The sequence below is a fragment of the Carcharhinus amblyrhynchos genome, chromosome 14, assembly GCF_965287045.1.
Source record: "Carcharhinus amblyrhynchos chromosome 14, sCarAmb.v2.hapA, whole genome shotgun sequence".
Taxonomy (NCBI): domain Eukaryota; kingdom Metazoa; phylum Chordata; class Chondrichthyes; order Carcharhiniformes; family Carcharhinidae; genus Carcharhinus; species Carcharhinus amblyrhynchos.
The window spans coordinates 41,586,623-41,604,308 of NC_137337.1; the positions used below are offsets into that span (position 1 = coordinate 41,586,623).

At 40.0% G+C, this 17,686-nt stretch overlaps 1 protein-coding gene across 2 annotated transcripts in view; it reads left to right on the forward strand.

Annotated features, from left to right (window-relative positions):
* kiaa0586 (KIAA0586 ortholog) overlaps positions 1-17,686 on the forward strand; it is a 541,997-nt gene that overhangs the window by 292,889 nt on the left and 231,422 nt on the right. The window contains exons 15-17 of one of the 2 annotated variants that reach the window (XM_080202790.1): positions 5,197-5,475; positions 11,980-12,172; positions 15,563-15,766. In XM_080202790.1, the coding sequence (XP_080058916.1) occupies positions 5,197-5,475; positions 11,980-12,172; positions 15,563-15,766 (676 nt within the window). The remainder of the gene's footprint in view (positions 1-5,196; positions 5,476-11,979; positions 12,173-15,562; positions 15,767-17,686) is intronic. The other variant, XM_080202791.1, reaches the window with a different exon arrangement.

The window sequence follows — 17,686 nt, forward strand, 5'->3', positions numbered from 1 at the left end:
CTCAATGAGATCTCCCCTCATTCTTCTAAACTCTAACGAGTACAAGCCTAGTTTATTCAGCCTCTCCTCATAGCTCAACCCCCTCAACTCCGGTATCAGCCTAGTAAACCTCCTCTGCACTCCCTCCAGGGCCAAAATATCCTTGCGCAGGTGCGGCGCCCAAAACTGCACACAGTACTCCAGCTGCGGCCTCACCAATGCCCTATACAGCTGCAGCAAGACCTCCCTACTTTTATATTCAATCCCCCTCGCTATGAAGGCCAGCATCCCATTCGCCTTCCTGACCACCTGCTGCACTTGCAGGCTGGGTTTTTGCGACTCATGCACAAGGACCCCGAGGTCCCTCTGCACCGTCGCCTGCTGCAGTTTTTCGCCACGTAAGTAATAGTCCTTCCTACCATTCTTCCTACCAAAGTGGACCACCTCACACTTGCCAACATTAAATTCCATTTGCCATTTCCTGGCCCATTCGCCCAGCCTATCTAGATCCTTCTGCAGACTCTCCACACCCTCCGCACAATTTGCCTTTCCCCCAATCTTGGTGTCATCAGCTAAATGTCCTTCACATATCCTGACAGTAACACTATTGAACAAATGCGATCATTTTAACACTTACAAGTAGAAAATTGTACCGACTGATCTACCTTGATAATCCAGGATTCATCAAGATTATGAATCCTGATAATTCATACAATTTACTTCAAGGCTCCTATTGATTTCTCCATTAGATCCAAATGCACCAACAGTTGTTGTCCTGTGAGCATGGAAAGCGTAATTGTGTAACTTTGTGTGTATTTAAAATATCTTTGCATCAAGCCCATGTCAAAGAATAGGCCAACAGTTCACTGCAGCACTATGGGAGTGCTGCATTGTCAGCAGTGTTGTCTTTTGGATGTGACATGAAACTGAGATTCCTGCTGTCTGTTCAGCTGGACATAAAAGAACAATAAGAAGTCTCACAACAGAAAGTCCAACAAGTTTATTTGGTAGCACAAGCCACAAGCTTTCGGAGCGCTGCTCCTTCATCAGGTGAGTGGGAGTTGTGTTCACAAACAGGCATATAAAGACACAAACTCAATTTACAATATAATGGTTGGAATGTGAGTCTTTACAGATAATCAAGTGTTAAAGGTACAGACAGTGTGAGTGGAGAGAGTGTTAAGCACAGGTTAAAGAGATGTGCATTGTCTCCAGCCAAGACAGCTAGTGAGAATTTGCAAGCCCAGGCAAGTTGTGAGGGTTACAGATAGTGTGACATGAACCCAAGATCCCGGTTGAGGCCGTCCTCATGTCTGCGGAACTTGGCTATCAGTTTCTGCTCAGGGATCCTGCGTTGTCATGTGTCGTGAAGGCCACCTTGGAGAACACTTACCCAAAGTTCAGAGGCTGAACGCCTGTGACTGCTGAAGTGTTCCCAACAAGAGAAGAACACTCCTGCCTGGTGATTGTTGAGTGGTGTTCATTCATTCGTTGTAGTAGCGTCTGCATGGTCTCCCCAGTGTACCATGTCACGGGACATCCTTTCCTGCAGCTCATCAGGTGGACAACTGATTTGTCTCCACAGACATAAAAGAACCCATGGTGTTATTTAAAGAAAATTGGAGTTTTGGTGTCCTCGCCAACTTTTAATCCAACACAACCAGAATAGATGATCTGGTCATTTATCTCATTCCTGTCTGTGGGATGTAACACAGGACAAGATGGCTGCCGTCTTTCCCTTCATTAGAATGATGTTTACACTTCAAAGAATTGCCTTGTCTGGAAGGAAATTTGAAACATTCTGAGATGGTGATAGCTATTGCATAAACACAAGTTTGGTTTTTCTAACTGGCAGTGTTTCACCTCAGTTGTTATACTTCAAAAATCTTTTCACTTCAAGGGAATGGAGGACAGCCTCAGTGTATGGAAATTCACTTTGAACAAATGGAGGTTGAGCAGTATATTTTAGTTCTCTTTCTGCTTCATTTCGTGACTGAAAACAAAGGCAGGTGTAGTGTGTTAACTGGGGGGCAGACTTTGTTCTCTGGCTTTTTGGACATAAAGGGAGAGAGGGTGGGTTGGGGTGTGGGTTCTCATTAAGACAAAGGGCTGCAGCTGCTGTGATCAGGAAAAACGGCTGAGAGTTCTCTGCGAGCTACCAGGCAGAACATAAGGGAGGACGATTGCTGATCAAAGGGACACATCACGCAGCAATCTAAAGATTTTAGTATATTTGCCATAGTACAACTTGGAGGAGAAATTGTCAGAATGCATTGCTGGTGGTTTGGATATCTCCAAAACCTGAGGAAAGCACCATTATTTTCAGGTGTGAACATTTTGCACCTTAATCCCAATAAGACTTAACCTGGAGTCCCTTATTCCCATGGTAACCAAGGCACTGAAGCTTGTCAACACAGCAGATTGCCTGAAGGATACCTGAGTGAATCCTGCTCTGTTCTATGCAGGGAAGAAATCCAGAAAACAAGATAAAATCCATTCTATCAATTATGTTTTTGAAATATATTTCAAAAAGGTTCAGATTGACAGCGTATACAGAACTGTCCAGATTTAGTTGCAGTATGCAATCCTTTAACAGATTGATCTGAACAGCTGCTGTTGTGGTTGCCATGGAGGAGATTTATTCTCCTAAATTTGCACTGCTTTGCTAGACTGCTGAAATTTGTAAAAGGCGCAGAATTAAGAAGCAATGTGGCATATTTCCATCCTTCTGTCCCAGCAGCCCCTGTAGGAGTATAGCTTTGAATGATTAATGTCACATTCCCAGGCAGTGTAATAGATTCAGCGATTTTATGTGTGGGTCTAGGAGATTGTATTCAGCACAACCTATTAAGAAAGTATTATTATTTTAAGACAGATCAATGGATGCAAATCTAATGCATGTAGGTTTGAGCTATTGTTAATGCAATCTTTTCATGTGATGGGGGACAAAGCATCCATCATCTGGGCAAAAGGTTTAAGATTGCAAAGATTAAGGTTTTATGGAATTAAGGTGAGAATAACACACTGGATTGGTGAAAATGAAAAAGTAAGAGTTAGAATTAAGGATAACTTTTCAGAGTGACTTGGTAGTGTTCAGTTTCTGGGGCCACCTGTGTTCAAATAAAAATCAATTAATAGAATAGACTGCAGCCTGGTGGTGTGAAAATTTTCAATTGATACCAAAAAAAGTTTGAATTAATTCTTTAGAAGATTGAAGGAAGTTGTTATGCTAAGACATAGATTAGGGTTTGGGAAGCAGAATAAATTTAATGATTATAAATGAGTTGATTCATTTGGTTAAAAAAAATTAACAGCAGTAATTGTACTCTGAATGGAAATAAACTTGGTATGCAGTATTACAGACAAGGTTGAGACAGTACTGAAATTCCTGTATCTTTTCCCTTACTGTTCATAATAAGTGTGTTTTTGAAAAGGGAATTTTGTGTGTTTCTCAACCTTTGAGTGTGTTTACTTTTTAAACAATTAGCAGCAAGCTTTTGTGGAGTTTAATTAAGAAGGATTATTTATTCACACATTCACCCTGAAAGTCTCAATATCATGTCACTCACGTGCATGCATACGTGTACATAGACACACACACACGTGTACACGTACTCGAGAAAGATACAGTTCAAGAGGGTAGTGCATTTTTACAAGTTCTAAACAAAGGAATAGTTCATTGTCCACATGTTTGGCAAAGCAGTCATTGTGGATCTGTTGAAGAATATAGTTCATTCCGAAAATGTAGTATGCCTGGTTGCTATAGCTGGGTGGTACATCAACATTGTTGCAGCATTCCCTTGAGGGGATGGCTTTTTCAGCACATCACAAAATTGGTGACTTGTGGTTTATTTTAACCAATAGGTCAAGTTTCTGTTCTAGTAAACTCTGAAGAGAAATGGCTGGAGAGACCTCTAAGATGTCACATCTCCAGATTGGTTTGCAGTTGGTGTTCTGTAGTTGGTATTCTTTGCAGACTGCCCAGGCTCTCTGCTTCTTGGGCTAATACATTAACTGCACTCAGTTTCAGAAACATGGTGCACTTTTCAGTGCCTTCCTTTGTTCACATACTGGATTGGAGCCAGGGTGATTGATACACAATGATGAAATGCTTGATAATCCATTGACATTCCAGCCATGATTTGCTCACTGGAAGACATATTTTATTGGATCGCTTTCACTGAGTTGGTAAGGTTGGTCACTTTGCGCCTGTTAAACCCATTTGCATTTGAGAATTTTCCAGGGGCATTTTCACACTGGAGTTAATCCTTTATGCAAAAGTCACCTGATCCTTGGCAGCCATCTTAGTGGTCTGTTTCATGTCCATTTTTAAAAGAAAGACAGTTCCAGACGATTATGTATCTTTTTTACATAGAGGGTGGTGAATGTCTGGAATGCACTGCCCGGGGAGGTGATGGGAGCAGGTAAGATAGCAGCATTTAGATGAATACATGAATAGGATGGGAATGAAAGGATGCAGACTCTGTAAGTGCATATGGTTTTAGTTTAGGCAGGCGTTATGATCGACGCAGGCTTGGAGGTCTGAAGGGCCTGTTCCTGTGCTGTACTGTTCTCTGTGTTCTCTGAATGTGGTCTGTGTTTATAAATAGGACATATCTTCACTGGGCAAGGCAGATTATTTCAAAGGACATTAAAGGCAGCACCACAAGTTGATGTGACTACAGTAAAAGTAATTATGGAATTCTAGGTTTTATCGTGATATGTACAATATAAAAGTCGAGAGGTAATGATGAGCTGATTTAGAAGCTTAGGACCTCAGTTAGAGTACCATATACAGTGATCTGCACCTTTCTAGAAGAAGCACATTGAAGGTTTTGAAAGGCTGCAACACAGATTCATTAGGAGGGTATCTGGTATGAGAAAATACAAATAAGGAAAAACACTTGGAAAAATCATATAAAATAGTTCAAACATTATAGTTTACTGTGATTTACTTTTTTTTAAAAAGAGGCATATTCCTATACTCTAGTTATCAAAAATATTCAGGGTAATCCCAAAATCTTTTTTGAAAGCATGACTTTTATTGTTTAAATTTGATGCTTGATAATTATTGAACATTCACACTAGAGTATTTAAACACCCTTGCACAGCAGCATTGCTTTGATAGAGATAAGACTGATATTATGAATGGCTATGTTTGTGTTTTATGTCCTAACACTTTATCTCTTATCCATAAATAAACAATTTCCTACGTAGAATGAAACTGCAAAGAAGAATTTTCTTCAGAAAGTTTCATCAAAGCAAGAAGAGCAGGAGCTGAGTTTTATGAGGAAAGGAGGTGATGTCAAGGCTATCAAATTTGACAAAGATGTGAAGGATAAAAGCCAAAATAAACCAGAATTAACAACAAAGAGGTCCTTGAGTATAGCAAGAAATCTGCCACAGCAGTTAAAGGAACCTTGTGGAAGTAAAAACCCGAGAAGCAAGGCTGTCGTACAGTCATCACAACAGAAGGAACCGAGGCCAAAGGTGAAGGTTAGAACTATTATGAGTCATTGTCATTCAATTTTGCATTTCTTATGTTAAGAAAATTGAATTCAATGATCCAGTTTAATGATACGTTTTTATAAAAACACAGCATGAAAATAATGTCATACTAAATACGAGTGCCTTGTCATGATTTGTTTCATAATACTTTCAAGACGTCGTTAAGAAAGTACCAAATATATACATTATACAACAGTGAAAAATATAATTTTAACTGAATTATTTTGGAAAGCCCTTGTTTTAAATTTCCAATTCCTGGTTACTGTTGCATTGGTGTTCCACAAACACCAATATCACCTAATTAATTATTGTGCCTAGGGAGTTGGGCAAGATTTTCAACCCAGGTGGGGGTGAATACAGAGGTAAGTGTGCATGCACAGAAGTTCATGCCACTGGTTGGCATGCTGATTTGCCAGCACTAACCTGCCACAGGGCCATGTTCCTGGAGGCAGAGTTGGGATTGGGAGGGCAGCCCATCTGTAAACAGTGGAGCCAATTAAGCTGGTTAAATGGCCTTAAGGCCTATTGACAGAGGCCAACTTGAATTTTCATCAGGGAATAGGTTAGCTGTCTGGAGGCAGCCCCTGGCAGCATTTAGGATGGCTGAAGCTCCAGGCAGGCTTTGAAGGCCTCATGCTTGCCTGACTACACCTGTAGCTGCAGGTTGCCTTGTACTGATATACCCACTTCGCAATGACGGCTATTGAGCGCATTTTTCAAATTTAAAAGTTTTAAAACTCGGAGAGGGTTCCTTAGAATGGAGATGCCCCTTCTCTCATCTGAACCAGCGCTTCTGACCTGGAGGGCCTCCCATTGGTTCTTCAGGTTTGAGAGCCTGCCCCATTCTTAAATGGATAGTGAGCTGACCTCTGGCCAATAATTTTTCAATTTTGGGGACAATCGCTCTCAGGTGACTCTATCTCATGCAGTGCTGTGTTTCACTCTGGCCCCAGCGCCAAGGTCTGGACCCAAAACCCAAAATCTTGCCCTTGATGTTGGCAACCTATTTAACTATGAGGACCATTACAATTGCACCTAGTGCTGATCTCTCCTGAATCACTGAAGGAATTTCTCATTTAACTCAACCAGATACTTCAGCGCAGTACCAAGGGAGCGCTGCACATCGACTTTATAAACATCCTATACAGCACCTTTCATAGTCTTGGACACATGATACTGTGCCTGTAAGAAATGTATTTTTATCATTTTTTTTGTGAGGGGGATGGTTAAAATTCAGCTCTGTTTAATACGGTGCCAATTTGTCTGCACCAGGCAGCTCTCATGCTGAGAATGCAGGCTAATAATTGATTGTCCTTTGAATGAGACTTTTAACTGACTTGACATTGCCTTCACCCAGCAGTTCTGATGGATATTAAAGATCTCACAGCAGTATTTTTGTAGGACTCATAGCCTGTTCACCAAACAAAAACAGATTATCTTGATTATTCATCGCATTGATGTGAGATTTGCTGTGCCATATCATTACTAAGTTTGCATAAATCACTGTACTTCAAAACAATTCACTGAAATGCTTGATGAGAGGCTTTTTAGAATCATAAAATCCCTACAGTACAGAAGGAGGCCATTCAGCCCATGAGTTTGCACTGACCACAACCCTACCCATCCCCATAACTCCACGTATTTACCCTGCTAGTCCCCCTGACATTAAGGGGCAATTTACCATGACCAATCAACCTAACCCGCACATCTTTGGACTTAAATACTGACAAATACCTTTTCCGATGAATCCTGGCAGATTTTTCTAACCCTTTGGGACAGAGACACTGTGATCAACTGTAGACTTCTACTTACTGTCAGCTGAATGTAGCTGGATAAGTACTGGTTGTGTACTCAACCTTGGTTTAATTTAATACTGGGCATTACTGCTGAAGGCTTCAATGAAATGTTCCTATTCATATTTTACATTATTGAATAAGATTTTAAATTGATCCACTGCAGAAGCGAATCATAGATTTACACTTTCAGATAAAAATTGGGGACATTCATCTCTGCCACTTACATTGGCAGACAGATAAAGTTTTCAGTTGAAAAATGGACTTTATATTACAAATCTATTAGCACAGATAATGGGAGTAAAAAATTGGTGATTTAAAAATAAGGCTAGGAATTCAAATGCTTATATTTCACAGAAATATAAAGAAGTGAAAAAAATCTTTGTCTTTCACTCTATTCACCTGCTGCTGCTATTACCGCTTATAGCTATTCCTACCAGGAGATCTGCTGTCATGTTATGTCATGCGTGTCTGTTTTGCGCTACCTTCGCCCATCCATTGTTGCTTCTCTGCAACTGCACTTTGATTTTTATCATCCAGCTACACTTAGGTCGAACCCTTTTATTGCTGCTTTCGCCTTTGCCCTCCGGAAGGCATTTCTAGATTTTCAGCTCTGACCAAGTAGCCTAGCTATTGATGTTTTCTTTTCTGTTTGTCACCTTTCAGAGTTCCTTTTGCTCTTAATTTTTCTGTATATGGAATTTTAAGCTCAGTATCCACATTTCAAAATCTCCTATTTTCTTTATCTATTGTCCAGGTTTCTGAAGCATACAGGAAAGTGGATTGAATGCAGCACCTAATGCGTTTTTTTCCTTGTTTCTAGCTTGAGTTTTCTTGTTCTTAATACATCTTTCATCTTCACAAAATTAGTCTGGCTAGCTCTAACCTCATTTCTGCATCACATCTGCCTACTTCTGTTCTTTTTGTCCTAAAAAGTCAGATTTATCCTCTTGTTCCAGTGTGACACCATTCACTTAAATTTTCACTCTGGTTTATTCTAATGTATTCCTTCTAACTACCATTGTTTTTGTCTTTTTGGTGTTCATATTTAATCAATTTTCTAAACTTACAGATGTTGCTTAATCTATGATATTTTGTTGGGCCTCTTCGATTCTGCAAGGAGCGCTGTGTCATCAGTATAGCACAAGTTTGTTACGTTCTTGTCTCCCATTGTTACTCTGGAAGTACATCTAATTCTCTGAAAATTTGTTCTGTGTACAGATTGAATAATTTTGGCAACAGTATACAGCCTTGTCATACTCCTCTCTTCACTTGAAGCATATCTGATCGTCCTTCTTCTTGCCAGATGCTTGTTCTTTGATTCCAATACAGACTCTGGATTAAATCTCAAACTTTACTGTCAGTGTCACATTTGAGTGACACTTCTATTAGCTTTTGGTGATGAACACTCTTTCATCTTCAATGAAGCAACTTTATTACCTATGGGCCTTATTCTCCTAGATATCTAATGATTTTGCTGTATCCTAATTTTTAATAATCTACAAATTTAAAATCAATTTATTCAAAACATTTGCCATCATGAAAGACTGAACAGTGTGGTGCAAAGATTTGAGGGACTTGCCTCCATAGTGCCATTGCTGCAAGAAGTGAGTTGAGAGGGAACAGAACTTCTACCAACCAAACCAATTCTTATTTTGGGATGTCACATTTTTTCTGGGTCTTGGTCAGTTAATTATGCCCTTTCACTGAGGTTCTGCCACTGTGAGGAGGGAAATTACTTGCTGCTTTTGGGAACTACTTGCAGCACATGAAATCGGCAAGGCAAATGATAAAGCAAACAGATGTTCTCTAAATTTTAAACTCCAACGCCAAAGAATAGTTGCAGAAGTTTTGGGAAGGAGTTCTGGTCAGATCCCTTTCCTGCTCCTGCCTCCCACAATTACTATCCCCTCCCTTTTGTTGATCTTTTCTTTCAGTCATCCAGTGGAAGCAATGACAGGAAATTAGTCATATTCCCGATCTACTTCCTTGGCATCATTTACCTACTGCAGAAAGAGTAATGGATGGGCAGCTGATGTCATTGGTGGTGGAGAAGAGGAGGAAAAAGGGAGACAGTAATAGGAATGGCCAATCAATCAGACCACGTCAACTATCTTGCCTTCTCCCAGGCATGTACATTTAGAATTGGAAATTGGAGATTGATTAATGTTTGAGCTTCTACACGGATTTTCATGTGTGTTTAGGGTAACCTGACCTGTGCACTTTTCCACCTTCTGAAATGCAAACCTAACCTATGTGTGATTCTCCCTGGAATGTTGTCTTTTCACACAGGGTTTGCAATTGTAATACATTTTGAGAGTCATGAAGAAGTGCATCTCTGTTCTTGGAGACAACAACCTGGCTCCCAATATTGTTTAAAGGCACCATAAACCTTAACCATCACACATTGCCCTCATCTCACCCATGCACTCTTATTTTCTATGCCCCTCCAAGATCCCCCATGCATATCAGATATCCATGTTATTCCCATACTCATTCTTTGTCACCCATTTATGCTCCATTGTCATTCATGCAGCATTTATTATGTACAGTTCTCTGGAGCTAGGCAAAGCAATGGTAATCCTTTTGAATTTATTGAAACATATGACAATCTAATAAAATTATTATTCAGACATATTGCCATTGATATTGCAAAATAATGTACCCATTGAAAGAGAAATGAATTCTTTTAAGTAGCCATTAAGTTACGTAAACAAATGACCATTACTCTGAAACTGCATCAGCAGTAGGGTATTTTGTTAGAACCGCAAAATCATCAGTCATTCCACTGAACAGTGTGTCAATGGACCATTGACTTTTAGAATTCAGCCAAACATTCATAACAACCACAGTTATCAAAACCTCAAAAACTGTAATAAAAAAAACAGGTAATGTCTTTTGCATTTCAAATCAATCAATAGAGAGGAGCAGGCGCAGAGGTTGCTTTCAACTTTCAAAATTTGGAGTTTTTTTTCCACAGTCAGAGCTAGTCTGTACATTTAAATCCCAATGCCAAACATGACATTGAGGGTTTTCCAATTTGTATGTCCATGTTTATGAATACATCATGGTACTTTTTCAAGTTGATAAAGTACATTAATGCATTGTCACTAATGGAACAAGTATTGTAATGTATGTCAATATTTACACAATGATGGTCAATGCAATGGTCAACTTAACTTTGTAGAACAAAGCCCTATGATAATCACTACTTTAAAAGCACATTTACATTATACTACAGCATCTCACAGTGATATTTGCACTTACCGATCAGAATGTCCCTGATTTCTTAGCAGGTTTTCTCCAGTGAACATGAATTTTCCAAGGATGCATATTTTTCAGGACTTCCAAAACCTATATCAACACATGAAGATTGTGTGGTGGAGTAAATGCAATGCTTCTGTGGTTCCTTTTCAATGGGAATCCCCAACTTGGAAAGGATGCCTCTGCATTTTGTAGCCAGGATTTCCTGATCTGTAAAAGGACGTGGGATCAGGAAACCAAAAGAAAATTGATTTTCCAGCTGTTAGGTCCTGGACCAGAACCCTAAATTACATTAGGATGCCAGACCAGACCCCAACAATTTTTCTATTTTGGCATAAATGTGAGGAAAGGATACTTCCTTCCAGGAATGATTCCACTGACCAAGTAGGGATCCTTTATATTTAAACAAATGTTATTTAATAACACAGTTTAAATATGGCAGCGTGGTGGCGCGGTGGTTAGCAGTGCTGCCTCATAGCACCAGGGACCCACGTTCAATACTGGCCTCAGGTAAGTATCTGTGTGGAATTTGCACATTCTCCATCTTTCTGTTTAGGTTTCCTCTGGGTGCTCCGGTTTCCTCCCATTCTCCAAAGATGTGCAGATTAGGCTGATTGGCCATGCTAAATTGGCCCTTAGCATCAGGGATTTAGCAAAGTAAATGGGGATAGGGCTTATCTGGGATTATTGTCAGTGAAGGGTTGATGGGTCAAATGGCCTCCTCCTGCATTGTAGGGATTGTATTGTGTAACTCTAACAAAGGGAACAACTTAATTATTAACAGTATTTAAAATTGAAACGGAAACAACTTTAACTTCTAACTTATCACTTTTTCAGTTCCAAATAGGCAACATTTTTCTTACAGACTTAAATATCACTTTAAATTTACTTAGCAACCATAAATATACTATAATGTCGTCATCCTTGAAGCTTCCAGAGAGACGGTTCCAAAAACCTGCCAAATCCTTCCAACTTCAGCCGCAATCTAATGCGTTCTGCAAAAGCTTTTTTTTTCTCTCTACTACAGACCCAGGCTGCACATAAACCACATCATCACATGACCCTGTCAATTACTGTAATCAGAAATCCCAGGGGAACTTACGTAAGCAAAAATCCATTAACCCTACTTAACATAGCCGCTTGTAAGGCTAAAGTGAATAACTGCAATGCTCTCCCAACATCTGAGTTGCATTCCCCCCAGACATACTGACTGTCTGTAGCATGAATTTTTAAACGTTCCCCTTAAATATATATTTTATATATATATCTCCATATCAATTGCACCATCATCATCACATAGCAAAACAGAACTAAGTTCACTATTTCAAAACCCGATTCCCATTTCCTTTGGAGACAAAATTTCGACCCAACATGAATAATTAAACTTTGGAGTTGACAGACATGCACAAAACTAATTTTGTATTTTCTGATACAGATATTGGCTGATGTGAATAGGATTACTTTGACTGACCCAGTGCTGCAAAGTGAAGATTACCTCAGAAGAATATATGGAAAGGCAGTTTATCAGGGCCATCGCAGTACATATAAAAAAGACCCATATCTGAGGGTGAACTCTCCTGTACCAAAGTCCAAACCTCAGAGGCCTAAAGTGGTTGAGAATATTAAGGGTGAGTGATTTGTTTCATTCTAAATTGTGTTTGATGTTTTACCATTTATGTTGTTCTTCAGATTTGTTCTGCTGTTCTGGCTTTAGGAAATGTCTCACAAGTCTGGTTCTGTTTAATCAGTCAGGCAAGGCTTGCACGTTTAATCTGATTCTCCCTCCAATTTGAATCTGCATTTAATTAAATGAAGAGACCATAATGATGCTGATTTACCATTAAGTAGGTCATTACCAGATGTGTTTAATTACAGCAACAATGAATGGCTTAGTAATACATGAAGATGTCTGCAATAATTTATTCATTTTATTCCTAATCATGTATATATTTGTGTTTTCAGGGGAGAAAACTTACCAAACTCACTTCAAAGAAAGCTTAATCAGATGCAAGCTACCCATATGTTACAGAGCTGCATAGATCTAGTTGTAGTTGACTTTTCTTAGCATTTAAAATGTAAATAATACTGAGTTGGATTGGGCTTTTTTGACATCTATGATAGAAATGGTCTTTAAATTTTTTTGCATACTGAAACTTTCTCTTCAACAAACTGAGGTAAGAAACATGAAGGAAAGGAAGATTATATAAAACAGACAGTGTTTGAGTCACTTGTTGCCCACTTGTGGTTGAAATAATTTGCAGACTACCACCACCACCCAGGCTTCTATCCATAATACCAACTTGCATTTGGATAGCAGTTTTTACACAGCAAGACAATGCATTTCAGAACTCGATAGTAGAATGACTCGGGGCGGGATTTACTGCACAGATCACTGTATGTTTCGCGGTGGTGGGAGGAGATTGGCGGTGGAATCTTCTGGTCCAGCCATTGTCAATGGGATTTCCTAATGAATGCATCCCTCACTGCTGCCATGAAACCCACAGCATGCACGCATTGTCGGTGGACTAGAAGATCCTGCAGTGTAAATGGCCAGAAAGTTCTGGCCCTGGAAGTCAATTCTGCTTTATCACTTTACTGCATCTGTGTACTTAACAAACAGATCTCCAAAAATAGCTGATTCAATTGTTTCACAACTCCGAAGAATACTATGGGTTGCTTTCATTTGGGAAACAAATTTATTTTATAACTTTTTATATGTGTATTTTGGAGTGAAATATGATTCTGCGGCAGCAGAGGAAGAGCAGTGCAAGTGTTCTATGCTCTGAGATGAAAGTTCATTCTTCCAGTCGTAAAGGTGATAGAAGGAAAAATAAAGGGAACATAAACACATGATCAAATTGTGTGGCTTTGTGATTAGATAGTCTGTGAGAAATTGAGCTTCTTAGCACCCAATTTGGGGTGCTGTTTTGTCCTTTGAGCTTCAAAATGTATCCATGCCACACATGCGCACTTATGGGATGAATTTCTCTGGAAGATATCTTGGTACAAGTGTGAGTCGGTGCACAGTGGGCATCTGCCGGAATTATTCAGAGCAGACAGATCATGACATCAATTGGCATGCAAGCTGATTTGATGCTAGTGATGGCTTTGTGGATCTGTACGCTCCAGTTAGTGCCATTTCTTAACCCTACACAATTGAACAAACATTCAACAGCCGAGAGAAATGCCAACCAATGCTATTTAAAAAGATCAACAACCACTTAACAGTTTAGCTACCAGTTGAGTTCTTCTGGCTGTTACTATGGTTCAACAAGTGTTTTTCTATAGTTGAAAAGGACTACAGGAGTGGTGTAGCAGGTGCTGAAGAAGTTTTTTACTGACTTCAGGACTCCTCGTAAACCAGTTGCTCCTCGACATGGAATGGAGCATGACTGGAAGAATAAACAACGGTCATGCAAAGAAAAACAAACAGTTGCAAAGAGAGAGGATGTGGGGAAGGGCTGTCTGAAGGAGGCCTTCCACCCATGGAGCTAATTCTTCTACCTGAAACTCAGTGATGAACAATATGTGAGATGTCTGTGCTTCATCAAGGACTTCCTCACTGAAATCTGCCACCTGTTGCAAACACAACAGCAACCTTAGATCAGGGAAAAGACCATTTGCTAGTGGTTGTAAAGGTGATTACGGCAATGAAATTTTGTGCATCTGGCTCCTTCCAAGCTGAAGCTGGATATATTTGTAAAATTTCAGTTTGCCATCCACTATTGCATTGTCACTGAGGCAGTCTATTTAAAGATAGGTATCTAAAGGATGATGGAGATCTTGTGGTGCAATGTTAGGCACCCCTGCTTCTGAGCCAAAAGCTGTGTGTTGGAGATCCACCCCAGGACTTGATGGCCAAAGAAGGTGTGTTCATAATGAAGCCAACAGGTTGAGTATCAACCTGCAAAATCCTTCCAATGCATTCCAGTAGTAAGTGGTAAGAGTGGGAGGAATTCTCAGTCAGCCGTGCTTGCTGAGAAGTGGCATCTCTGGTGACAGACTAACGACCTGTCCCAGGCAAAATAGCTGTGAAAGCATCTGCAAGTTTGACATGTGCACCACTAGATGAGGGAAGAGAAACAATAATCTAAGAATGAGGCTATACACTCTTATATCTTACATCACATTGGTGCTGGAATCCTCCATGCTCCATTACATCATCCACAGGTTTTCTCACAGGTTTCCCAATGCAACAAGTATTTTATTGTGCATACCAGCACTGTTCTTTTACAGGCAACCCCATTGAAGACCTCATCTAAGTTCTGATGATATCACTGAAAAACATTATGTGAGCTGTTCAGATAGCCTCTGCCAATGTTTGCCCTGAGGATATCTACATTATCTGCACTGCACCTTTATAATCAATGCAATGTGGTTCCCCTTCCTGTCCCCTAGGTATCTAGATGGCCACCTTTTCCCCCTGCCCCCAGCAGAAGGAGGTCACTTCCTCTCCTTTCCACCTCCTCCATAAGACTTCTAGTGCATCAGAAGAAAATCTTGGATCTTGGCTTTCCTGCCACCATGCAATTTCTCATTCTTTCAAGTCAGATTCTCTTTGATCATGAGTTTTCCACCTGTTTCAGCACCTCCCTCCTGAGAGATTCAAGCTAACTTCAGGCAGTGCTGACTAGCTTTAAGTTGTGCTAGTCACTCATGATATTGGTATCCTGCTGATGTGTCCAGCCTATGAATAACACGGTTAAAGCAGACTAGTTGCAGAGATCATGCAGGCATCATGAAGTTGATATACTGTCTGCAGTGTAAACAATAGATACAGATTAATTGTAAATTACAATTCCCCACTTCTGTTTTTGGGAACTATCCAGTAGGTTGCCTAAGTTTGAAATAATATGCTGGACCCTCTGGAATACTGAACTCCAAATGTAGATACCTTTTTCTTGGCAATTACAGGCTGACCAATATTAATGACTGAACAGCTTTAACCTTCAGATACAAGAATTCCAGTGCCCTGAATTTATTGCTGATGTCTCATAACCATCTTGCTATTTTAATAGGGATCAAGATGAAATCTGCCAGAACACAAACTACTCGATTTGCACAGAAGACAATCATAACCAGTCCAGAGAGAGAGTTGCACATCTCTGTTCCACGTTTTCAGGACAACCAGTATTTGTTTAGTCCAACGCATCAGATAACCTCTACATCACCCATTTCAGGACCAGTTGAAGGACATCTTGTCCCAATGGCTGTTGCCCTAGGTATGTTCAAAATTAAACTTGATTATCAGGCATGGATATTGCTGTTACAAAATGGTGAAGTTTGGCTTTGGTCATTGTGCTGTCTTGTGTACTCTTCCTGCAAAAGATTGGTTTCCTGTTTTTCAAGACGACTTAGTCAGTTGATGAACACGTTTATAGACAGGATGGCGATAGAGTTGGAAAAGAGACTGCACCCCTCTCCTGAGCCAATATCTCTAGATTGTTGTGAAATGTTGGCACAAAAGAATGACCAAAAATTATGACAAAATGAAAGTGTTCAGGAAGTGACATACACAATATTTTAAATAGTATGCTCGAAACTGGCATTGACATTGCTAACAGTTGATCCTTAATAGGGTAGGATTCTATTCCATGAAGGTCCTATTTAATATTCTGCCATGGGTTATGCTATATGCTTGAGCAGGCTGCTGAAATCAGAGAACTGGAGTTGTTAATGCTATAGCAGCATAAATACATGTGAATTTGAGTGCACCACTTTTGACAATGTTTCCTCGTGTCTTGAGGAGGTCCAACCCTCCACTGTCTAGCTATGTCAAACGGTATTGTTTTTCTTTCCTGTTAATTCCAAAATAGTAGGCTCCAAAAACCAGTTCACACACAATTTACACACAATTTTTGAAATGTTGGGCACACTGTCTGCTAGTTGGGCTGCATGCTAGCAAATGGTATAACATAGAATGGGTTATTCTGAAACATAAGGATAAAGTTGGTTCCAAAATGAAATAAATCCCTGTGCTCTGTTACCATGCAGAATGAACAACTAAAAATGGCTGAGACATGCTGTCAAAGTTTTTCATCATGCACTCATCAATACAGAATATGCAAGAATATCAATTGTAAGAGAAAGAACAATTTCTATACTGCATGCAAGGTCAGCACTGATTGGTTGGCAAGTTGACTTTAATTGATAGAGGTATTGCCAAAGAGATTGCACTTGGTTCTTTTCCATTGTTTCCCGCAGAAACAATCAAATTTGCGTCAGGAAAGATGCTGTTCAAATCACTGCAGATGCTGGAATCTGAAACAAAAACAGAAAACGCTGGAAAATCTCAGGTCTGACAACATCTGTGGAGAGAGAATACAGTCAACGTTTTAAGTCTTGGTGACTTTGTCAGAGCTCAGATGAAGATTTCATCCAGACCTGAAACGTTAGCTCTGTTCTCTCAAGACACAAGCTGGAATTCTCCGATCTCATATGCCTCGCACCTGCTGTCAGTGAGAATGTCAAATTTGTTATCTGGCCAAATCTCCATTCACATCAGTGAATCCCAGCTGTGGGTGAGGTCAGAGAATTCCGGCCAGTATTTGTATTGGCTTTAACTCAGCAGTAGCTCTCTCGCCTCTAAGATGGAAGATTGTGGTTCAAGACTCACTCCAGAAACTTCAGCACATAATCCAGACTAATTTTTCACGGCAGTATGGAGGGCATGTTGCCACCTTTTGGATGAGACATTAAACCCGTGAGTTTAAAGGATCCCAAGGCAGTTAGCATAAACGGGAACACAAAAATCTTCTACTAGCTTTTAATAGTAAGTGGATGTTAAGAGGTGATGTGAGGTCTGTTGAGGATTACAAGGATGATATATGTTAGAAGCACGGGCAAAGGCAAGAAACCTTAATGAATATGTTGAGTATTTACAAGAGAGAGGGTGCTGACAAAATAGTGCTGGAAACAGGTGGTAAAGATGAAGAATGAGGTGAAAATTAATAGGTAATACATTCTGGAAAAGTTGGCTATGTTTAGTGGGTAAGTCACCCAGTTTGGATGGCTTGCATCCTAGTTTGCTAGGAAAAGGGTGGCACAGTGGTTAGCACTGCTGCCTCACAGTGCCAGGGACATGAGTTCAATTCTGGCTTTGGGTCACTGTTGTGCAGAGTTTGCACGTTCTCCTCGTGTCT